We start from the raw sequence: 24,507 nt of genomic DNA, 5'->3' as shown, positions 1-24,507 counted from the left end.
AACTGTTAGCTTCTAGATGTCACAGAGGCTAACAGTTTAGCAAGCTAACAACCAGGCAATGTAATGTTTAGATAATCAGTGTTTTAACAAAATTTTTTCCGTTATTTCTAAAAACCATCAGGAAACACATCCCAAATCATGAACTTGGACCAAGAATCTCCAGTTACAAAGCGGAGAACACCACAAGATGCATGATAGCTTGGGTTTTTCCCGTGAGCGCAGTATACGCGACCCCGTCTGAAGGCGGGATAGGGCCCTAGAGTAATGTATTATTTAAGCGGATGTCAGGTTAATAGAGCTGATTATCATTTATTGATTTGATGCATTATTTGTAGCACCGAATGTGTCGTCAAAAGTGTCACCAAGTACCGCTCCACATAATTAGCACTTTTGTTAATTATACAAGAATCAATTGGCTCCCCCTGGCATCCCAGGTGTAAATTAGTCCTTGAGTGTGAAAACAGAATGGAAGCCAGCAGGCCTCTGAGTTTTTAAGCTGATTGACAGATTTTGTCGGATCGGAAATAAGAACGTTCCCTTCCCTTGAGGGATGAGTTGTGCATTATGATTTTTGAATATAGGAGTGCTACCTTATGTAATTAACTACAGTGATGATGTTATGATCTTATGCACCACTGCAAAAACTAAATTAAACTGAAAAATCAAATCATGAAACACCTTTTTTTTTTTTTTTTTAAACATTCTTTATTTTTTTAACATTTTAAAGAGCTTTTAAAGATGTTCGTGTTTTTAGTGTAAAGGCGCGGGCAAAAACAAACAGCAACGACCAAACTACAATATTAGAAACCGCTTTACACTTTAGGAATATCTCCTGAGGCTTCTTATTAAGGAGAAACTGTTTCATTTCACTAGCATTGCATTTCAAGTGGTTAGCACAATGAGAGCATGATTAAGTGGAGCTATTCTGATAATAGGTTTTCCTCTCCCCTTTTATCTCTCCACCTGCTGTGAACTGTTTGACAAGCTTAATATAAGGTAGTGATTTAGTGCAAACTTGCTAGGGAGAAAAGCCCGGGCTAAAATCGTCTAATAGCACAGTCTCCGTGTGGCCCCGTTATGTGCCGCTTGTTTGTGATGTAGCGGTGTTCTTAAAAGCCAGAGGAGGCAGCTCGTGCTGCGGGAGTCGCGAGCTCAAATCCCAAAACAAGCTAAATGAATTTTGCGCAGTTGAAAAATAAGTGGGGTTTTCTCTTCCTTGCCCCTTTCAAATTGCTGTCAAATTGCTTTCAGTGCAACACGTGTAACACTCTAGCTGCTAGTCACTCTACTGGAGCTTGCTCTGCTACCAGTCGCTGGAGAGTGTTGTGTAACTAGAGTTGCCAGGTGAGAAAATGTCTGAATATGCAGTGCTCAGCAAAACCTCGCCTGTAATTATTGTTTTGGAAAGGTGGGGTCACCCACTTTTAAACTGCGCAGGAGTGTGTGTGTGTGTGTGTGTGTGTGTGTGTGTGTGTCCACCTAGCAGAAAAAACAATTGAAAGAACGATGCGGACTGCATGGAAAGACTAAAATATGCTCATAGGTTTTAGACTTTTAGATTGTTGGAGGAATGAAATATATAGGTTACACAAATCTATGTTGACATGTACACTGGAACTAAGATACACCGGTCAGGCATAACATTATGACCACCTTCCTATATATTGTGTAGGTCTCCCTTGTGCTTCCAAAACAGCTGTGACTCATCAGAGAATGGACATTGGTTCTTCTGAGGGTGTCCTGTGGAGTCTGGCAACAGAATGTTGTTAGTGGGGAGGCCTTTGATTCCTATGGGTTGAGGGGAGGAACCTCTGTAGATCAGGCATGTTCTAGTGTATCCCACAGAATTTTGAGTTGTTCCTAAAGCGTTTTTGTTTGTGTGCCTGTGTCCGGCTGCATCCTGCCGGTGATGGCTGCTGCCATCAAGTAGTTTCATTGCGATGGGGTGGGGGTGACTGGTCTGGTCTATGTAACTGTCACATCCACATGAATGAATGCCATATCTAAAAGTTTCCCAGAAGGACATTGTATTGTCACAAGATGGTCATAATGTTATGGCTGTTCGGTGCGGTGTATGTCTCAGTATGGCATCTAACAGCGATGGGTGCATCAGACTGAGTTATTTAAGCAAAATGGCTTCTTTGCTGACTGCAAGCTGTCAGCAACAGTGAATAAAAGTCTTTACTTTCCTTCTGAACGACTGCTAACAGACCGGCAGTCGTAAGGCATTCCACCTCTGTCTTCCCTCTTTTTTTTCTCCATCTTCCCACTCCTCGCTGCGGCCCGCTGGGGAATTCTATCTCATACGTGATAGAATCATCCTCCTCTGTTCCTTGTGTCTGGCTCACGCAGGGGATTTTGCGCCAGAATGAGATAATCACCGGTTAGTCGGCGGGTTACGTCTGCGCGGTTTAGTGCGCGTGAAGAGAAAGGGACTCTCGCACGAGGACGCGCCGCGTTTAGGCCAGGTTTACGGAACGAGGCGAAACCTGTCCCAGTGTGCAGTTGGCTTAGCATACAGAGTATATGTGTTTTTCATGAAGCAATTACAGGGTAACTCTGCGCAGTGTGTGGACAAAGAGCCATGAGTGGAATCCAGCGGCAGGACAAGAGGCACCGAAAGCATCTATTATGGGATTACAATAATAAGGTTGCAGGCTCCATACCACTCTCCAAAATACAACTCCATCTACAGTACCTTATTCATTCTCTTGGCACCGAGCACTTTTCACTTCTTGGACACAGTGTGGTGCTCTCACAAACATATTTTATTATGATATTTCATGGTTGTTATTTTCATATGGCTACATCTTCTAAGGGATTGTCGTACATCAGGGTACACCAGCCAGGTCCTTGTTAAGGCTACGTGGATGTCATGCAGCGCCCGATACCACGTTCTTATTATCAAAAAAGGATGGCTTCCCTCAGGCAAACTCGCACACAATTGAAACTATTCGCATTTCTTCTAGATTTTCTGGATTTCCCATGAAGATGTGTCACAGAAGATGCATCTGTTTCTTTCTGCGGCGTGATGGGTAGCAGATGTCTGCAGCACACATTCCAGCAGTGATACAGGTCGCGTACCGCCTGCAAATGAGGGGGAACGGGGGAGCGCGTGCAGCTTCCTGCCCGGGTCAGGTGCTTCCTGTGTTGACGTCAGGGGCATCTGGTTGGTTGATCTCGCCCTTTTTTTATTATCTGGAAGAAAGCAACAACCCAGACATACAATAAAGTGCAGAGCTAACATGGCACGTTACGTAGCGTCTACTTTCTATGGCGGTTCTTAATGCATGATGACACGGTGGTGCAACTCCACCTTATGGGTATCATGTCTTCAGATGTAATTTCACACGCAGGTCTGCGTCTTTTAGCCCGTGGAGTGCCTGTAATAGTGTAATGATAGAAAAATATAGCCCAGCGTGGCCCGTCTCACGAGTCTCTGAAGTTCAGTCACGCACCTCTTTTATAGCCAGTTGCTTCGAGAAAGGGATAATGAAGGGGCTGCAGAAACATATATAGAAACATCAGTCAGCTTTGGTGTGGATCAAAATCCAAATTGCAAAGGCGGACTTTTGACTATATGTGAATTAAATAGGTGTAACAGTAATGTATAGGTCCTCCAGCAATGTTTTTAACCAAATAATGGCTAGATGGATGATTTTTTAACTAAAGAAAAATGCTAAAACCGCTGAAAGACTTCAAATCACAACAAAGAAATTTGGCCTAGACTTCACTGATACATTTAAATGCATTTAAAAGCCTTTCATAAAACAGATTTGCATTTGAATGGGAGCTTGGCCTGCTTGGCCTGATTCAACAAATTGTTCCTGCCAAAAATGACACAAAACAAACTGGACGCTCAAAGTTCCTGTTCCTGTCCGCAACCGCCGAGTTGAAACCGGAGTAACAAACACTTCCTGTGTTTTTATTTCACAATAAAAGCCACGCTTCCGTCAGCTGAGCACATTTGGATATGAAACAGTAGCAATGTGATGTCCTTTTTGAATCATCTGTGACTAATGCTGGTTTCCCGAAACGTTTGACGGTCATGACGCGATGGCTATTGACTGGACAATGACTGGTATGTTTGTTTCGCCAGTTCGCTGGATGGTGGCATCACAACGCCTACCAGTCATGATTGGCAGATTTGCAACGTTGTCTCTTGTAGTGTGAACGTAGCATTAACTGTCATAGATCAGTATTTCTTCAGGGATTTTAAAGAAACTTAGAATTGATCATGCACTGTAAAAGTCTGCCGCTACTGTGGCGGCACACTCAAGGCTCTAAGTGCATCAACGTTCGTCCCTCAGGCCGAGTCACGCCGCTTTTCCACTCTAGTTCTTACCCATACAGGCATACTGTACATGTCATCATGCCTCTGTCCCTGTCTCCGAGTCCCCTCCTCTCCTTCCCCTGCACGCGCTCTCACACAACCAGTAATTGCATTTTTGCTCGGACCGCGTCCAGTGGGCAAAGACAAGCGGCCACACTCTGGTCCTTGGCTCAAAGTGTTGTTTAAACAGTATCAGCGTCGGCCAAGTCAACAGTCAGTGGCCCCCATGCTGTTTTTTTTGCTGTGTGCCACGTGCAGGACAAAACAAAGGCTTGGCTACTGTTTCTGTCATGGAGCTGTGACAATCTAAAAGGCTGTGTTCGAGTGATTACACGCAGATGTCATCACAGAAGAGCTTATATTTTAGTGACTCATTGTCGATGTCTCTCTCAAATGCTTGGCAGCTTAAACTGTGAACCTGTGATTATGAATAATTTAAGTGCACGCGGTTGCTAACACACTAGCTGCGAATGCATTCTGTGTTGCTATAAACAGTCTTGCTAACTCACTCGAGCTCAAGGGGAACGTCAACCTGCGGCCTGGAGACATTCAGGCACCGCCACGACATGGATCTTTCGGGATTTTCTTCTTTCCGACCGATACGTCGTGCAATAAAAGACTTTATGGCCCACATATTGAATTGCCTGTCAAGCGGCTGCAACATTCACAATTGATTGGGATACGAGCGAAGTGAGCGCGCATGCTTACGGCGCTCTTTGGAGCACGTCCAAGGACAACGCATGCACTGAGGGAATTTCTGAGATGGTACAGCAGGCGGTCAAGGCGCCGCACTTGGCGCCGCGATCGTGCGTCGAGAAAAAAATCAAATAGGAATCCTGGTCAGTTCAAAAGAGGCAACATTGTCAGATCTCCATAGGTACAGCGCGATTACAGACGTTGCATTGTCACCAGTGCGATCTAATCTCCTCCTCATCGTCTCCTCATTCTCTGGCAAAAAAAGAAAAAGGCCTGAGGACTTAGCCAGCTGCCGTGTAGGTAATCCTGTGTTGCAGCAGGCTTCCATTGTGAACATGGTAGGAGTCAAGGAGAGTCCAGGGGAGCGCTCAAGGCTGCTCTCCTTTATCAGCTGCTGTTCGTCTCGCTCAGCAACAGCAACAACATGTGGGAACGACGGGGGAGGAGTGTGACCTTGACAGAATGTGTGTGTTCAATTATATCAGCGTGTTGACAGTATTTTTGGGGCATGCACGACTTTGCGGTGGGGGTGGAGGGGACGGGGTGTGCCCTGGGAGATGATGCATTTGTGGATGTTAACACCACTGGAGATATAAGCCAACACCTTCAAAGTGAACCTCCGTTCTAGCCTTTTAAAGATGGAGGGGTGATCTCCTCACCCTTCCTCCACCTTCCCGCCTCAGGAAGGAAGGTGGCGGTGGGGGGTGAGGGGGAAGGTTTTTACAAGCTAACCTTTTTCCTGCTCCTCCCCGTCTTCCAGATGGACCTCTGGAGATGCCCCTCTTCCAGCTCATCCCCTCCCAGAGGCAGCTCGTTTTCCGCGGGGACCGGCTCCCCCTGCAGTGCACCGCCTCCTACCTGGACGCGTCGGTGGAGCTGCGGTGGCGTCACAACGACCAGATCGTGACCACGCAGGATGACCGCGGCGTCTACGTGGAGGAAACCCTGCTCCACGACTGCTGCCTGCTCACCAGGTAGGGGGGTGGAACGTGAGCCGGGAGCTGATTAGCTGTCGGCCCGGGGCCTGTTGCACCCATGCACATGTACACACACGCTTTCGACTGGATGTTAGGAACTAAGCAGATATAACACAAGATAGAAGCTGCCGCACGAACAAACACGTTTGTGCTGTAATATGTGTCCACACGCACCAAGACCCCCTTTCCTCTCCGCTTCTCACTCACTCAAAGCAGCTGTGATTTACCTTTTGTTATTGCCGCCCTTGATAAGGATCTGAAAGGACAGGACAGAATTGGCTTGGCAGCGTGCCAGCACCTCAGAGCAATCTGTGGCTCGTCTCCAGAGGGTGGCCGTCCAGCCGCTCCCCGAGCTCTGGCGGGGCACAGGCTTGATCACACGCTAAAAGGAACAGATGCTGAATCATAATTACGGTGATAAAGTGGGACCGGCGACGCTGGCTTTAGCACAATTTTTCTGATAGAAGACGTTGCCACGAGCCCCCATCCTCCTCCTGTCTTTATTTCCTTGGCTGTTTGAGCTGCGTCTGTGTGTTTGTGTGCGTTTGGCCGTGTGTGTGTGTGTGTGTGTGTCACAGTAAATGCATTTGACGTAATGCCGTGGCAACGAGGCTCAGACGCAGGAGCACATTGCAGTTGATTAGTTTAACTGCTGCCTGTTCTAACTTGGCCTCTCTAACATAAATATTGATGGAGCGCCGACAGAAATATGTTTCCCCGTGTCAACAGGGCCAGAACGCCTCTTGTTGTTGTTGTGTGGTTTATTCGGCAACACGGACGGCAGCGACTTTTTCCGCCTCGTTTCTGGGAAGGTGTACCGTTCCCCCCGGCTGCAGAATGCCACAAACAGTCAATATTTTTTCTTTTATTATGTACCACCTCACCGGTACGCAATCATTCTCTGTGATCCCCGCGGTGGACGCAGCGCTTTGAATGATTGGATTAAAGGTGGTGTGGGCTCTGTTAGTGATGCCTGGCTGTCTGTGCGTCTCGGTGGCGATGTTTCTTGGCAGTTTGTTTTAATCAAGGCATTCGCCAGGGGCCAACGCAGTGCTTTGTCACCGACTTCACACTGCCTACCATTATAAGAGTGACGTAGTCTGAAGTATTACTACAACACTGAGATACTAGAAAGTCCTATTTTATACTTCTGCCTCATAATTCAAAGACATACAACTGTTGTATCTGCTGCATCTCACCTGTTAATTATATACACTACTGTTTGTTCTACAGACTATGATTTAATGTGCAAAATATAAGGATGCGTTATACTGCATTGATTTAGCTACCTAAGAAGCATAGTGATCAGGCATAACATTATGACCACCTTCTTAATATTGTGTAGGTCTCCCTTGTGCCTCTGAAACAGTCATCAGAGAATGGACATGGACCTTCTGAGGACATGGACCTTCTGAGGACCTGTCTGAGGACCTTCTGGTGTCTGGCAACAGAATGTTGTTAGTTGGGGGGTCTTTGAGGGGAGGGGCCTCTGTGGATCATCCCACAGATACTTGATCAGTTTGGGATCTAGTGGAGGCCAGGTCAACACCTTGTGCTGTTCTTAATGTTTTGTTTTAGTTGTTTGTTGCGTTTTTGTGTGTGTGTCTATGTCAGGCTACATCCTGCTGGGGTTGACTGCTGCCAACAAGGAGTGTCTTTGCTATGGGGTGGGGGTGCCTGGTCTGGTCTAGGTGGGTGCTACATGTCTAAGTAACATCCACATGAATGAGTGCCAGGTCCAAAAGTTTCCCAGCAGAACACTGACGTGTCATAAGATGGTCGATGTTATTTACTTCACCTGTCAGCGGTCTTAATGTTGTGGCTGATCGGTGTATAGTCATGTTTCCAATAGAAAACTGTGCCATTTTGCTGATAACACCAATGTGTGCATTAAATAACTAAATTAACCAGCACTGCAGTGCCGTTCGAGCTCTTTAACATCACACGTCTGCCAAACGGAGGCAACATCAGCGACTAGTTGGTCAACATAGTGAAGCATTGACATCTAATGAACCTTATATTTCCTTCAGGGCTCCATGAAAATGAGCTAAAGCAAGAGTGAATTTAGGACTGGCTTTAATCACCAGCTCAAAATGACTAATAATGCTTCTCTGTTTCTGACAGATGTTAGTAAGCCAGTTCGCTAAAGCGCTCAACAGAGGCGGCAGCCCTAGTTATATGGTATAATCGTTGCTTTCATTAAAGTTGTGCAGAATGTGTGGATTGCGCCCCTGTGGTAGTATCAAAGCAGACGACGGCAAGCCCAGCAGGGGATACCGAGTAAATTAAAGGAAATCAGATGTTTTATGGGGTTTTCTTCTTCTTCTACACAACTGCTGCATCTGTCACAAGACACATTTAAATGACGCCATAACCAGATAAAGATTCTGCACAATTTACAACCTTCACGATTAGACCTTGTTCATATTGACCAGACCAGATATTAGTATATCGTATGTGTATTTATTGTAGAAAGTCTGCACAACAAAGGTGTTTTTTTTTTTGTTTTTTTTTTGTTAACGGATCCGAGCCTCGTTTTGAGGTGCTTTGAAATGCGTTTTTTGAAATCCAACTGCCACAGATTCGCCCCCAGTCCACACGCTGTAGACGCTCAAACCGGATTTCAAAGTGTCTTTTGTGTCTCTCACAGCACGACGCACAACAACAATGTCAAATCCAGAGTGACTTAGAGGATAGATGTGGAGGACGACAATGGGAACATCTCGGTCGGGACAGAAGCCAAAATAAATTGTGCTGCTGGCACTTTTGGCGAGAGGCTTCTATTTCTCGTGCTACCGCGTCGGGAAAGCCACGTCACCGGTGCAGCTGCCGAGTCGCTGATTCCTTCATCTTTATCGCAGCTGATTGAATCACTTGCAAATAGCACGGCAGTCGGTCTGTCTGTCTTAAAGATCTTATTTGAGAAACAAACTGGATTTGCCTGCAGTCTGAGCGAAGCCTTATAGGCGTTCAGGTTTCAACACCATAACCTGACGTGCACCTCTGCACATCTCCAGAAATCAAACTATACGCCGCGGCAAAGCAGACTGCAAGAGCTGTGATTGGTCCGCTTGGTAATAGCATGTTTCCGCTTTAGCATGTCCGTCTGGTTCTTCATCCTAGCAGTTTTCAAATTGATTGTTTTGGATTAATAAAGATGGGACACATGGAGGAAAGGTTAACTGAGGAGGTTCGGAGATTCGACTTCGGCGAAAAGCCAGACTGACAAGCGCACAAGTATAAATGGCTCGCGCCGTTGCTACGTCGGCTACATGCGTAGGTTACGCCGTCTACAGTACATCCTGCAGTACCTTAAATGAGCCTTTACAGTCCTAGTAGAGAGGCAGTGCAAGATTTTGTTTGAGGTGATGCTGTGCTGATGGTGACATCTTCGAGGTCCGGTTCCAACCTTCTGCTTCTCCAGTCCTGTTGTTGCAGACTGTACCGCTCCCACCTCGCCCCTTACTCAAAACGGGGCCCCCAGAACTTTGACTTCACCTCTCCAGCTCAGTGTCCCAGTGCACTTCTCGACGCTCCCCTTCTGATTAGTGCCGTGCTTGCAATTACCCGCCGCTCTCCTCTTGTACGCACAAATTATGCAATTTTCTCCCCCCAAGTGGAACCTATTTGGGTCATGTTTCTCTTGGCACCTGCCGATGTCTCCGTCCTGTAGAAAAACCTGCAAAGAGCAGACGTTATTTCCATAGCTGATGAGTGTATAACGCTGCTCGGTCCAACAAAAACAATCTGCCGTGCGTGGGCTGAACCTCACCCCTCGCCCTCTGCTGTATCTTAATTTGCAGTGTTGAGAGAGCTGTGCGGGGGGAGCGAGTGCCGTGGAAAAAAAAAACAAAAAAAAAAAACTTTGACATGTCAGATGCTGTCAATGCTCGTTTAGCCACACCGGGCCGTATATAAGTCACCGGAGTCGGCGCTGATGCGGTTCACCTTGGATAAACGTCCTCTGAGTCAGCCAGCCTCGCCCCGCATGCCCCATCAGAGGGGAAAGACTGAATACACAGGATTTAGCGCGTGGCTTAAAGCCCTCGTCGGGATTTGTCGCACAGCGTTGCAGCAGCGCGAGCAGAGATGCCAAAGCCTCAGTGAAGTGACCTCTTTGAAGGTGAAACCCAAAATGTTTGCAGCTATTTTCTCAGATAAATTCGGCCTCATCCTGCTTTAGGCTGCGTCGGGCGAGCAGCCAGTGCAAGTCATTCAGAACGCGAAACAGGCATGATATGAAATATGTTATTTTTTCTCGTTGCGTAATATTTGCACAGCATTGTTTAAATTATTTTTTTCTGTATATCTTTCGCCCCACTCTCATTTCCACACCGTGCCGCGTCATTATAGCCTCTCATTCGCTGGCGCAGGTGGCCGATAAGCTGATCCGTTTACATTGCTCACAGCGAGCAGCGGCAAAGGAAACGGGCCCCGTGAGGCCTAATGGTTCTGCAATGTTGGCCAAACTCCTGCTGAGTAATGGTGTCAGGCCAAACTCCCAGTATTAGCTAAGCTAGCAGCAGCAGTGGGACCGGGCCTGTGATTCATGTTTCATTAATCAAACATTTTAGAGCCCTGTAGCTAGCTGCAGCAGACGCTTTGGATGTATCTCGCCTAATCCTCTCCATTTTTAATCAGGCTAATCTCGCACAAAATGAAGAACCTGGTTTGGAAATATTACCGAAGGCGAAGACAAAAGGAAAATGTCTCTCTTCCTGTTCCTTTGTGTCTCTGCTGGTGATCTCTATAAAGCTCTCGTTGCTTTTTCTTTCTTTTTTTTTTAACATATATAAAGCGTTCTGTAGTCTTCCTTATAGACAAACCGTAATTTCTTTAAATACCACCCACGTGTCTCTCCTCTGTTGTTGTATTTCTGCTGTGTTTTCCACAAATCCCCACCTCCGTCGCACTTTTTGTCGTTTTCCCCTCGTCTCCAATTCAACAGTCTGTTTACAAGCTTTTGTGCTGCATCAGTTGCTAAGGAGACCAAATTTAATTATTTCCACACAGTTTTGCTTTACTTTACTGCTTGCCTGTTTTAGTCAATAAAGTAAAAAAAAAAAAGTTTCAAGCAACACTGGATGAAGTTAAGCGAGGATAAAGTGAAACGTAAATTATTAAGAGTCTACATCATGTGCTGCGTAGACTAATGGGCAGAGTGCGTTAAGACAAGGTGCTAATTTGATGGATGCGGCGAGAACGGGTGAACGGGTGCGTTTTCATCCGACTGACTTATGCATGTGCGTTCAGTCGCGCGGGTTCATGCGTGTACGTGTCCCCTTTGCGGCATCTAAACGTTCAGGAAGAAAACCGCCGAGGCATAGGCTCACGGGGTGGCGCAACGTCGAATTAAAAACGTCCCAGCCGTGGAACATTTGCCGGGTAGTCGGGACAGATTGAAACTTTACAGTCTCATAAGCAAAATTATGCAAACAAATTGCTAAATATCAGAGCATGAGCATAAATGTTCCTAATGAGTCCTTGGGGAGCAGCTCCACAATGGTGCACTGTTACCGTGGATGTAGGTCAGTGCTTTGTGTGTGGCTTGTGTGCACTGGGGAGATTTCTCCAAATGTTTATTATGTAAAGATGACCTTTATTTTTTTATTTTATTTTTTATTTTTTTCGTTTCTGGAAATTGAATGAACCGGCTGCTGGATGGTTTCTTCTCCTCTGCTTGTTGTGTCTGCATCGGACATCCGCGATCGGGTTGCAGGGGAATCTGCCTACTTCGGGGTGGCATGAGGGTGGGGGTGGTGGTGGGGGCATTTCCCTGTGCAATTCCCAGGATTCGGATAGCTGGCACATGTTCAGAGATGATGTAACCGCCCGCTCCTCAGACTAACCATGGGTAGAGAGAAGCACAGCAGCTCAGTGACACACACACACACGCATGCACACACAGTTGCATCATCACCTGTAACATATCCAGAGAATGAGCATAGTAAAAACGGTTTGAAAAGATTCCTTAGCAGTATTCTGAAAGAAAGAAAAGCCTGAATAAGGTTGAAGCTGGATCGCTGTGTAAACGTTTATCAGTTAATTTGCAGGTTGATCTTGAAGTGTTCACAAAATGATAACGAAACTATTGCAAAAGCACAATTTACTTCAGGTTTAGAGGAAGTTGCGTGAGCAGGCAGGTGACTGATTGAATGATTGATTGATCCACTGATTAGAAGGTTCCTATGGAAACTGGACGAGATGAACAGGAGAAAGGGAGGAAACAGACGAATGAAATCAGACAAGCGCGTGAAAACAGGAAGTAATCCCGTGCAAATAGTTTTTCTTTGGATCTCGTAACATCCATAGAGGAAAAACACAAATAGCCAAATCTCTGTGTTGCCAAATCAATAACCGAATTGCTAAATGTTGGCATTATGTGCAGTAGTTTATCTTGATGTTCCCAGATGCATTTTGCAAATATGCTTTTTTAATTATACGGCCATTTTAGAATCACCAGTGAACCTAACCAGCATGTCTTTGGACGGTGGGATGAAGCCGGAGAACCTGGAGAGAACCCACGCAGACACAGGGAGAACATGCAAACTCCACACAGAAAGGCCCCAGTCTTTTATCCCAACTATTAAAAACTATTCCCTACAGCATATGAAATGTCACATAAAATAAGAGCATGCATCTTGTATCAGTCCGTCTTTAAATTGCCGTAATAACGCGGATGTTGGATTTAGCGACAAGCGGCAGCAGTTTGGCAGCCGTCACTTTAAAGTGGGTTTGGAGCAGGTGAGCGACCGCTGTGTGGAGGATCTGGAGGGAGGCGACTCTGGGAAGGGGAGCAATGGAAAAAAAAAACACAACGCCGACACAACGTTGTTTGAAACGTGCAAAAATATTTCCAATTCGTTATGAGGCCGTGGTGGACTAAATTAGACCTTGGCGAGCTGCCTTACTGTTAGCATTGCATGGGGAACCGCGACTCTGGTCTCCATGTAATACTACTCCTGTGCAAACACAGCCTGATAAGCATCACCACCCAGTATATTATCTATATTATCTGTTCGTATTTGGTTTTCAGACTGCATGTGTCCAGGCTGTGTTCTGTTACGTAACCGTTGAACTGCAGAGGAAGGCTGATGTGTGCTGGACTGTTCCCAGAAGGTTTCAATTTAAAGCCCATCCACTCTTTACAGCCTCTTTAAACTGAACCTGTGTCGAGTGGAGGAACAGAATAAGGGAGTGTGTGAGAGACAGAGGAAGCATGCAATGTAGAAGTTATTGTTCTGAGTCTCTCCATAAACTAAATCTCTGAGTAAATGAAGTATCATGACAACTGTGTTGGAGAGTGTAAGGTTCTGTAAAGCATGCATGCAGTCTTATAGCATGTCGGACGTTCTTTGTAACCCGTCATAGTGGTAATACTTCAAACTGCTCCCGTCCAAACTGTTAAACAATTCGGGCGAAGCTAATTTCAAATTCCCGGGAAGGCTTTGCAGATGGCCGGAAATGCACATACAGTCATTCACAAACACGCTTGTTCCATAGCTCGGAGAGTCCTCAGGCGTTTAAATCTGATTCGGGGCCTTTTAGAAAAGCAATCAGGCTGACATCAGGACTCATTCAGTGCCGCAACTCCCACTGATAGTCGCCGGAGAAAAGGCACGCAGCCGTTTAATTCAGGGAGTGTTAACAGCGTCCTCTGATTTCCGTTTTCCTTCTGCTGCAGCGGAGAAGAGTTCACACTGGAGTGCAATCTGATTCATCCTGGAAATGTACACACACGGTCGACCTCGACGGTAGATTTTTAGCAAGAGCAGATTTGTCTAATGAAGTGTTGTTTTTGATTTTTTGATTTTTTTTTTTATGATTTGACCTTTCATTTCTTTGCATTAGCATTTTACACTATATACTGAACATGAGTCTCAATCCTTTATGTGTTATTACTGCTTCAGGGTGGGTTTACACCAAACAGCAACTTGCCTGCAAAGCAATTTATTTGCAGTATGGAAATTGCAATTCAATCCATCTGCAGCTTTGAGAACAGTCAAGGAAGTAAGGAGCACAGACAGGACATTTTTATTATTTGGATGCATGTACATCCACCGCAGGTGATCGTTCTCTTCTGTGTATTTTTCATTCAAAATACGCCAACATATATTTCTACTGTGTTTTTTGCTGCAGTCAAAGATTATTTTTTATTATCAATTAATGTGCATATTATTTCATGAAATGAGGAGTGAAATGTAGGCGTTATAATAATAATAATAATAATGTGAAACGCTAACCCAGAGCCCAGAGCAAAATCTTCAAATAAAATTGAGCAGAGCCGCAGATCTTCACGCTCGACATTTAAGAAGCTGCAACGAGAGGCTGTTTCCAATCTCAGCATATAAAATGAAACATACACCGATCAGGCGTAACATTATGACCACCTTCCTAATATTGTGTAGGTCTCCAAAACAGTTGTGACTCATCAGAGAATGGACATGGGCCTTCGGAGGGTGTCCTGTGGTGTCTGGCAATGGAATGTTGTTAGTGGAGGGGCCTTTGGGGGCGGGGCCTCTTTGGATCATCCCACAGATACTTGATCAGTTTGGGATCTAGTGAATTTGGAGGCCAGATCAACACCTTGTGGTGTTCTTCATGTTTTTTTCAGTTGTTCCTAAAGCGTTCTTGTGTGTGTGCCTGTGTCAGGCTGCATCCTGCTGGGGTGTCTTTGCTATGAGGTGGGGGTGCCTGGTCTGGTCTAGGTGGTCTACTTGTCTCCACACCAGTGAATGCCAGATCCAAAAGTTTCCCAGCAGAACACTGAATTGACACAAGGTGGTCAATGTTATTTACTACTCCTGTCAGTGGTTTTAATTTTATGGCTGATCTGTGTATATTCAAACAGAGCAAGATTGGTAGCATACTTGTTTCAACACCAACAGAATAAAGATCGACTGTCTAAATCTTTTTTTTTGTGCAGCAACAAGTAGTCTGTGGTAGAGGAGATCAAGTCAGACCGTATTCTGTATTTCTCTCACTGTTCCTGCTGCCGTTTCCACCTTCATGTGCACTTCACAGCTGAATACAATATTAGAGGAGGGAATACGCCAACTGGGCCCTGCTGTGTTAATGTTGGTTTGGTGCTCTAGTTTCCTTCCACACTCCAAACACATCCATGTCAGGGTAGCTAAACCTTGATTTGCTGCCTAAAATAGTTGTATCAGCTGTAGGAATTTTGAGATATATAGAAAGAAAAAAATGAATAGAGAGAAGGAGAGACAAGCAGACAAAATGAAGGCAGTGAATAAATAATTCTTTCGCACCATCTGAGAAACGTTTTCTGGGATTACAGCTTGTGCACATCAGAGCCGCTCAGCCCGCTAATCATCTTTACGCTGAAAGATTTCAGTTTCTTGTCCGGCCCGTCTCTTCAGAATTTTAATGTCAACTGTAATACGGTCCCATTTGTCGAGCATTGTTATCTAAGCCCTGTTTAAAAAACTTCAGAGTGTAATGTGTGGGATATACGGTGACATATATATATATATATAATGAATACACACAGTTTAATGAACTCACAATTAAAGGCATTAATCTTTTTTTAAATATGCACAAAGCAAAGCGTGTATTTGACTACAACTGGGTTGTATTTGGAAATTAAACAGTTGGCATTTCAAGGAGGTAGTATTTCCATGGCGATTATGCCCGTTGCTTAGCAATCTTTGCCAGCTTTTCTCCTTTCTTTTTCTTTTTTTTTTCTCATAAGGAGCAAAATCCTCAAGATTAGTCGCCTTGGCAAATGGCCTGCATTGGCTCTTTGTCACTGTTTCACCATCCTTTGTTTAATCAAGCATTTTCCACTGAGATAGGAATCGCTGTGACAAAGTAGGAAAGATAAGCATGAGTAATGATATCTTAAGTCACAGCCAACATTTTAAGCTACCGGATAGTCATACATACACAAGGGTCTCTTGAATGAATTGCATTTTGTGGAGTGCGCGTACATCTTCGCGCTCCACTGACTAGAGAATCCTCGTGATTTTCCTCAAACCTAAACAATTTCTGCTTTTTGACCAACGTAAATCTGAACCCACGTCTAGAAACGATCCAGAACACCCCAAAAGTTCATCCTAACCATCCACCTATATCCTAATTTAACCAAAACCACTCACAGTTTTGTACCTTTGTTCTCCTTCCCCAGCGAGGTCATCCTCACCAACATCGATGTGGGCATCGCAGGCATCTGGGAGTGCCTGGTGACCAGTTCCCGTGGCAACACTTCTCAGCTAATGGAAATAGTTGTTCTGGAGACATCGGCGCCGTACTGCCCTGCTGATAGAGTCACCAACAACAAGGGGGACTTCAGGTGAGTCATCTCACAGCTCCACACTCTGCGGTACTGCTCACTCCTCCATGGGGATTCAACTTTCAGCTCAAGCACCTTAGTCCACTTAGATTAAAGAGATCTGAGAACATTAATTTGACATTTTGGGAACTAGAGAGCATCATGCAATGGGATCACACCGTCCTCAACGCCCTTCAACATGTTGATGTTGACTCAGTGAGCAGTCAGACCACACTCATCTTCAGTTGCGCAGCTATAAAGGTTGGTGACTGCATCTTGCAGGGTTGTGACACTAATGTGTTCACAAAATCTGTCTAGAAGTAGTAGACAGACCTGAAGTATGCAGTGCCCTTTAGGACTGACTCAAAAAATCATCGGATTTCCATTGAAGTCCTGAATGTAGACAAAGAGAAACCCAATCTGTCAAATGAAACAGAAGTATTATACATGTGCTTTTATTGAATCACGAAGCTCACCAATCATCTGTATATATCTGTCAGTTGCAAAAATATGTGAACCCTTGTTTCCGGTATCTGCTGTGACCTCCCCGGTCAGCACTAACAGCAGCTAAATGTTTCCGGTAACCGCCAATCAGTCGTCTACAGCGGACCTGAGGAACTTTATCCCTTTCCTCAGAACAGAAACACTTCAGTTCTGAGACGTTGGTTGGTTTCCTCACATGAACTGCTTCCTTCAGGTTCTTCTACAACATTTCTATTGGATTAAGGCACAGGTGTCAAACTGATCCGTGAAAGGGCCGCTGTGGCTGCAGGTTTTCATTCCAACCATGCAGCAGCACACCTGACTTGGCTCAATCAATCAACTGAACTGCCTTCACGCAGTCATTTCAGGCGTCCTCTTGCTTGATTGGAACAAAAACTTGCCAGCCACACCCACTGCATGGGTGCTGCATAGTTGGAATGAAAACCTGCAGCCACAGTGGCCCTTTCGCGGATCAGTTTGACACCCCTGGATTAAGGTCAGGACTTCGACTTGGCCACTGCCAAACATTAATTCTTCTTTAACCATTCTGTTGTTGACCGACTTGTGCGCTCGGGGTCGTCGTCTTGCTGCATGACCCGGTTTCTCTTCAGATTCAGCTCATTGACGGATGTCTTTTATGTCTTCCTTTATAATTCGCTGGTATAATTCAGAATGCATCGGTCCATCAATGATGGATGCAGATCCTACTGTAAATAGCCAGAGCCATCTTAGCTGAGATGTGGAAACAAGGGTGAGAAACTTCCCATGCTGGAGCGGAAGTACATTTCCTCAGTGGAAAACATCATATAATGTTCTTAAGCTACAGTAAGCTAAGCTAAGCTAACTGACCTCATCGTACCATATCATCCCAACAGATCACTTCGATCTCAAAGTGCAGGCCTACTTGTGGTTCCTAGAATTTCAAAAAGTACAATGGGAGGTAGAGCCTTTAAGCTATCAGGCTCCTCTCCTGTGGAACCAGCTCCCAGTTTGGGTTCGGGAGGCAGACACTCTCTACTTTTAGGGTCAGGCTTAAGGCTTTCCTTTTTGATGAAGCTTGTAATTAGGGCTGGACTGAACCATCCCTTAGTTATGCTGCAATAGGCCGAGGCTGCTGGGGGACGATGCACTGAGCACGTCTTCTACTCTCTTCTCTCTCGCACCGAGCTCCTATCCTCCACTTTCTTTTCTCTCGCACCAAGCTCTTGTCCTCCAATTTCTTCTCTATTACTAGTCATGCAATTCTGTGCTATTACTGTTTAGCATGTTAGCTGCTGTGTGTCCCTCTCTCCCCTCCCCCTCCCCTCGTCCCCTCAGATTCTACATGTGCGCTTTAGTAAGATGTATGTATCTTTGACAGATGTATCTCATTTTCCTGCTGTTCTTTTCTCTCTTTTCTGTCTCTACCTGGCCGGCCTTAGGCAGATGGGTCCCTCCATATGAGCTTAAGGTTCTGCTCAAGGTTTCTTCCTGTTAAAAGGGAGTTTTTCCTTGCCACCGTCGCCTTCATGCTTGCTCTGGGGGTTTCAGGCCGGGTTTCAGACCGGATGTTGTAAAGCGTCTTGAGACAATTTGTATTGTTATTGATGCTATATAAATAAAATGAATCAATTGAATTGAATTGCTGCAGATAGCTTTGTATCTGCACAGACATGAGAGTGGTCTCAGTACCACCCTCTCTAACTCATAAAGAAAGTGAATAATCAGATTCCCCCAAATATAAAACCTTTAACAGAAAGGTTTTCCTTACATCAGTCAATTACATAAATATCTCCTGTCCTTGAATCTTAAGCGTGCTTCGGTTTACCATCTAGTTCTGTGTAATTAGTGGTAATGTATGGTAATCACTGGTTTTCAAACCTGATGCCAGGTGGTCTCTTGCAAAATAAGGTGTAATAGTTTAACCTCACTATAATTTAATTCACCAGAAAATATTGCCAATTGCAGATTATACTGTATAAAAAAATTAATGCTGTAATCAGAGTGCTCACACTGTTATTATGTCTCCACACGCAGTACGTCTGAGTGAGTCTGATTCTTGCCGGCGTCGTGCTGTTTTTTTTTTTTTCTTCCTTCTTTCCACCTGACACCTGGTCTGCTTTGCACCAGGTTTGGCTCATTAACCGTGAAAGGCCAGAACTGCGTGTGTGCCGTACAGTACAGTAGAGTGTGAGCAGTTCATATATTTTAATAATAATTGGATATGTGATAGAGAAACTCCCACACGCATTATGGCTCGGTGCAGTCCGGCTTTATGTCGTGACTATAAAAGCTCCAGCTCCGGCTCCCGTGACTAAGGCTTCGTGTAAAAAAAGAAACGCCACGCATCTCCTCGGCCTCCACCTATCCTCCCTTTCTCTGTCCTCCACTCTGGTGTGACCGCCTTGAAGCCCTGCAGTCGCACGCACGCATTCACACCCTCCCGCCTCTCCTCCCCCGTGGGTGTGCTGTTGTCGTGTACTCTCCTTTGTAGCCGCTGTACTTTACAGCCCACTTCTACTGCGGCAAGCGGCGACGCTTTGTTTCTGCCGGAGCATTGGAGTAATGGGCTGGAAAATGAGCGCCCTTTTTTTTTTTTTGTTGGGGGCGAAATTAACGTCATTTATTACTAAGTAGCTGCTGTTGCTGCAACAGCGTGGATGGAGATAGAGAGAGGGGGGGAATGTAGAAGGGGGTTGGGGCAGAGGGAGGGCAGGTCTCTGCCCTCAGAACAGATTACTAGCTTTCAGAGTGCCGTGCTCCTTTATTTTAATTTAGATGAAGTCAAAAGTGTTTCTACATTAAGCTTTACCTCGCCTTCTTTTTCTGCAGCAGGAATTCGACGTTGCCTCAAGCAGAAAGCCGCCAAACATAACACACATGTTTCTCTTCTGATTGCGGACGACTTGATCAATACGTGTGAGCACAAGCAGGACTTTAGCAGCAGAGGAAAGCACAGAAATAAGACCTTTAATCTGCAACAGTGCCAAGAAACAGAATCTGGAGTTCTTTTATTATCTGGGAAATGGAGGCTAATGCTGTGGACTGTGGATGTTTGGCTGACTCTTTACACTCTAATGAGCTTTATTTCATTGAAACACTCGCAGGCATTACCCAGAAAATGAAAATTATCCATTTGCCTGTAAAATCACCTTGGCCCCCGCCGCGGGTTGGTCAGTGGAGCAGCTCCAGGACTTGGTCCTTGATGACATTATCAAGAAAGTCTCATTTCTTGCTTCAGAGGAGACTTCAGTGAACTTTGCATGGCCGCGCAAAACAACACTTGCACCGAAATTCCCCCTTTAGGAGGAGCGGGCAGGCACGGCTTTCTGCTGCAAATATACATCTTTCAGTGGCATTTTTCCAGCTTCCACTGCGGTGCGCATTCAAGTGGTGCTCAAGTTTTAGTATTGCACTTTAAAAAAAAATTGGCATAGACAGAATAAAGCAGAAGAGGTCAAGATATCGCAACTTTAAAGCCCTAGTTTGGGTATGTGTAATGCACTCGTCGGTCTGTGAAATGAAAATATCTGTAATAGTTTCAGGAAACTATTTGGCAATCTCCCGGGGACGTTACGCAACTGTTATCATAGGCTGATTAAATCTTTCCATGTGCAGTAAGTTGATCTTGATGTGTAAAACTGACGCCTTTAAGTGTAAAGTAGTATAGTTAGTAAATAAAGTTAATTAATAAGACTGCAGGTTGTTTCTCAATCAAGTATCAGAATCTGGCAGTCTTCTGCAAAAATAATAAGACCTAGCTGTAGATCAATTATGCAAATTAATTCTTTCCTAAGTACAGCGAGTGGGAACCTGCCATCTGGTGCAGTAGTGAGTGTAGATTCAACACTCGAAGACATTTTATTTATTTATTTTTTGATTTTCGTGGCAGGTGGCCAAAAATCCTGGCTGGCATTCTGGCATTCCTGCCCTGCAATCCCTCCACCTTTGGCTCCGCGCCCCACCCCTCCGGAGGCGCCCCTCACCCCTCCAGCCAGAGGGAGAAGAAGGCGTGGCGGCGCTGCGACCGGGCAGGGCGCTGGGCTGAGGAGGACTACACTCAGTGCCCCTATGCCAGTGAACTGACTCGCGTGCTGCACGAGCTCACCCAGGTACCGGCGCTAATGAACGTGAGCTGGGAAAACGGCTCTAAACCACGCCGCTTTTTCTTCCACTGGCTGCGAATCAGCTTTAATTTAATACGTGTGCTGAGACGCCGGATGCGTTTGCCAACTCGCATTGTTTTAACAGCGAGATTTAAAGACTCCACATCCTGGAAAACTAATCCAGACACTTCCACTGATTCGTCTGTAGCCTGCGTGTATTTCCAGATCTGTACATGTACTGTAAATCCATAATATAATCTGACTCACAAGAAGTTGTTTTATTCTACATTACCCGTGGGATTTCTGCGCCGCATTAAAGTTGTGAGGTTCACAAAACAACATGGATGACATGAAAGAGCATTACAATGATTTATTCATTTTATAAGCTGTTTGATGTTGAATTGCCACAATGTTCTCTGTGATAACCGTCCCTGACTGTTCCTGTGTGTTATTGCTTTCTCTTCCAGATACCTATTAATGCCACCAACGCTCAGCCTTTAGGCCAGCAGTTGGTGGCCTTCACCAGCAGGGCAGCGCACTTCACTGATGTCATGGACGTCATCTTTGTCACCCACCTGGTGGAGAGACTGACGAGACTGGTGGAGAAACGTAGAGATGTAAGGGCGAACGCAGAGATGTACCTTGAAATCTAATATATGGGCATAGACACCACAATCTACGTACCTAGCTGATGCCTGTGCGAGCCATTTATACTTGCGTGGTTGTCAGTCTGGCTCGCCATGTGAAAATGCCACCCAAACACTAGTCGGCACTGTGTCTTTTGTTTCTACTTCCTGCTTCGCTTTCAACAATGGCGACTGAAACATCCGCCGAAATTTCACAGAATATGAGTCCTACAAACGTTTGAACCTCCTCAGTTAACCTTTCCTAGATGTGTTCTATCTTTATTGATCCTAAACAATCAATTTGGAAATTGCGGAGCCGGACAAGCAGCCGGAAATACTGAAGTGGGAACACGCTACTGCCAAGCGGACAAATCATAGCTCTTGCGGTCCGCGTCGCCATGACAAGTAGTTTCTGGGAAGGTGCACGTCAGGCTACGGCGCTAGGGTCTGCGTATGCTCTGGACTGTTGCCCTAGCTACAGCGTCAAATTGACGCAGAAGCATAAACTCGCCTATAAGCCCTTGAAGCATGCATGACTCAGTAATCAGAAGATGTTGCCTTTGAAGCAGCAAATTCAAAGCCTGACACCGTGTCCCAGTGTCAACTTTGCACAAATTTGCACAATCAAAAGTATTCAGAATTAGCAGTTAGTAATGTTGTTTTGTGTTCTGCATGTGGATGTACAGAAAACTACCATTAGATTATTCTGATACGTTAGAAAACTCGAAATGGATATGATTCTGTTGCAGGTTCCTGTGTCATGAGGAGGCTCTTTATTCTATGATTTAGACGTACAGCACATTTTTGGATGTTTATTCTCAGTGTTTACCAGAGCTAATTATATCCTCCGAAAGAAAAATAAGCCACGGCAAATATGTGTATCGTATCTGAAGGCTGAACTACTTAAAATGCGGTGTTATTTTCACCATCATCCTGTCTTTCTGACTCCAGCTGCAGCTCATGTTGCTGTGATCCAAATGTTTCACTGCTATGTCAAACTGCTAATATGAAAAAAAGAAAAAAAAAAAGGGAACGACTGCTCGCAAACCATTGGCTTAGTTTATAAATTATTCAGGTTTTATGAAAGGAATCATTTCCTATTGCCCAGCTCATCTAAAGGTAACAACAGCTTCAACAAGAGACCCAAATGAGCAAACAGTAAAGGATTCTTCTGTGTACCCAGCCAGAGACGGCAGCTGCTGCCCAAAAAGACATGGCAGCGCGCTGTCATGCTGGCTCCGATCCTTCAATCAATTCCAGACAGCTTAACTTTTCACCTCGTACGATTTCCTCTTTGCCCGTGGCGGCGTGGGGGCCTGAATGGTAATTACGATCATGAGGATGTGACTCCGTGTGAGTGAACTTGGGCGGTCAGATGGCGGTAGGACGGCTATAGGTCGCGCTGGAGGTCAGATCGCGCGAGGGGAAGGGTGTGGAGCTTGAAAAGGAATTCATTTTAATGCTCATTTGTGCGACCACTTATTATAGGTCACTTGGGTGGAGATATTACTAGGAGATGCTTAGTTTTATCTTTGCTAAGACAATGCCAACGAGACCACCTCATTCATCCAATAAAGAAGAGCTGAGTGAAGCAACAATGAAAAGTACAGTAAGCAAATAGTGAACTGCCATCCCAAGGAAGCGATTACGCCCCATTGGAGCTGCTAATCTAAATTAAATCTCTCTATAATGAATGAAGCCACCACTGCCTCCCTCACAATTCTGACTGGGGAGATTATAAATGTGCCGGTTGTTGTGGATGTGATTGATGTGCGTGATGAGTCTGTCTCTGCTGCCCGTGTGTGCGTGTGTGTGTGTTCGCTTCATGGCATGTGTAACTGTGAGCATGCATCCATCCTACCTGCGCGTCTGCTTGTGTTTCCTCAGCTGGGGGACTATATATCAGACATAGCCAGTAACATGATGCTGGTGGAGGAGCACATCTTGTGGATGGCGCAGAACGAGGCCAGGGCTTGCACCCGGATCGTCCAGTGCGTGGAGCGCATTGCGGACCTGGCGCTGACCGGAGACAACCAGGTCATTTCCAAGGTGCGGCTCGACTGCCAAACACTAACACCCACACTCAAGACCACACTACGTTTCCCGAAGCTTCACCTTTTTCTTTTTTTCTTGCAGCTTTCGGATAAAGAGAAGTTAATTTGACTCAAGCTGATAGCTAGAACAAAGCAAGAGAACGATAAATTGCTTCCTTCCTTTGTTTCCCTTTTGCATTTTGTCTTTTTTTCTTTCCTGCTGTCACTGGGGATAGAAGTATCCGCTAAACGCCTTCCCTCTCTTACCTCTCTCTTCCACACCCATGCTAAATCTTGGGGTATCTCCTTAGGTGTCCGCTAACATAGCTCTGGAGGCCTTTCTGATCCGGCCGTCCAATTTCCTCGGCTTGTCCTGCACGGCGCTGCAGCGGCCCCCCTCGCCCGCCACCTCGTCCCGCGCCGACAAGGACGCCGACGCCGTGGTGGAGTCGTTGCTCAACTTCAAATGCCACACCGTCAACGGCAGCGGCTCGCCGGCCAGCCAGCTCAGCAGGGTAAGGCGCGAGTTAATAAACGGCGCGAAACGTTTTATTTTTTTACTCCATTCTGAATCCGCGGCTCCAGCCCGAGGTCGGGAAACAAATTTCCTCTGAGTGTTTCTCTAACCGACTCCCGGCGTTTACAAAAGAAATAATAAAAACACACTCACTTTTCTGTTTTCTGACACTGTTCAAATGCATGTGAAGAAGGAGAGGAGGCGTTCTAAGAGAGGCGAAGGAAAGAAATAAAATATGAGAACAGGAGTACGCCATGTACAGTAGCTCGTGGGCACAATAAAATGAAATCCCCACAGTTGCCGCATGAGAGAAGGATTACCACCTGCCCTCAAGTCTGTTGTTGCCGATTTGTCCTGGCGAGCTGACACATTGTTTGGGTTTGTTGGTATGCTATAGATCAAGCTGGTGATAGGTGGGGTTGTAGCAGGGGCAGGGCCTGCAAATAGGGTGGCAGTTTCGGAGTCG

General features: G+C 45.6%; 1 protein-coding gene across 1 annotated transcript in view; it reads left to right on the top strand.

Moving 5' to 3' along the window:
* Window positions 1-24,507, top strand: part of adgra1b (adhesion G protein-coupled receptor A1b) — a 182,217-nt gene that overhangs the window by 31,916 nt on the left and 125,794 nt on the right. The window contains exons 7-12 of the mRNA XM_084562352.1: window positions 5,790-6,003; window positions 16,154-16,318; window positions 20,652-20,871; window positions 21,333-21,482; window positions 23,379-23,540; window positions 23,836-24,039. Coding sequence (XP_084418478.1) covers window positions 5,790-6,003; window positions 16,154-16,318; window positions 20,652-20,871; window positions 21,333-21,482; window positions 23,379-23,540; window positions 23,836-24,039 — 1,115 coding nt within the window. The remainder of the gene's footprint in view (window positions 1-5,789; window positions 6,004-16,153; window positions 16,319-20,651; window positions 20,872-21,332; window positions 21,483-23,378; window positions 23,541-23,835; window positions 24,040-24,507) is intronic.

Source organism: Chelon labrosus, assembly GCF_963514085.1.
Source record: "Chelon labrosus genome assembly, chromosome: 15".
NCBI lineage: Eukaryota > Metazoa > Chordata > Actinopteri > Mugiliformes > Mugilidae > Chelon > Chelon labrosus.
Note: the sequence above shows the minus strand (reverse complement) of the source record. Positions and strands in the feature narration are given on the sequence as shown.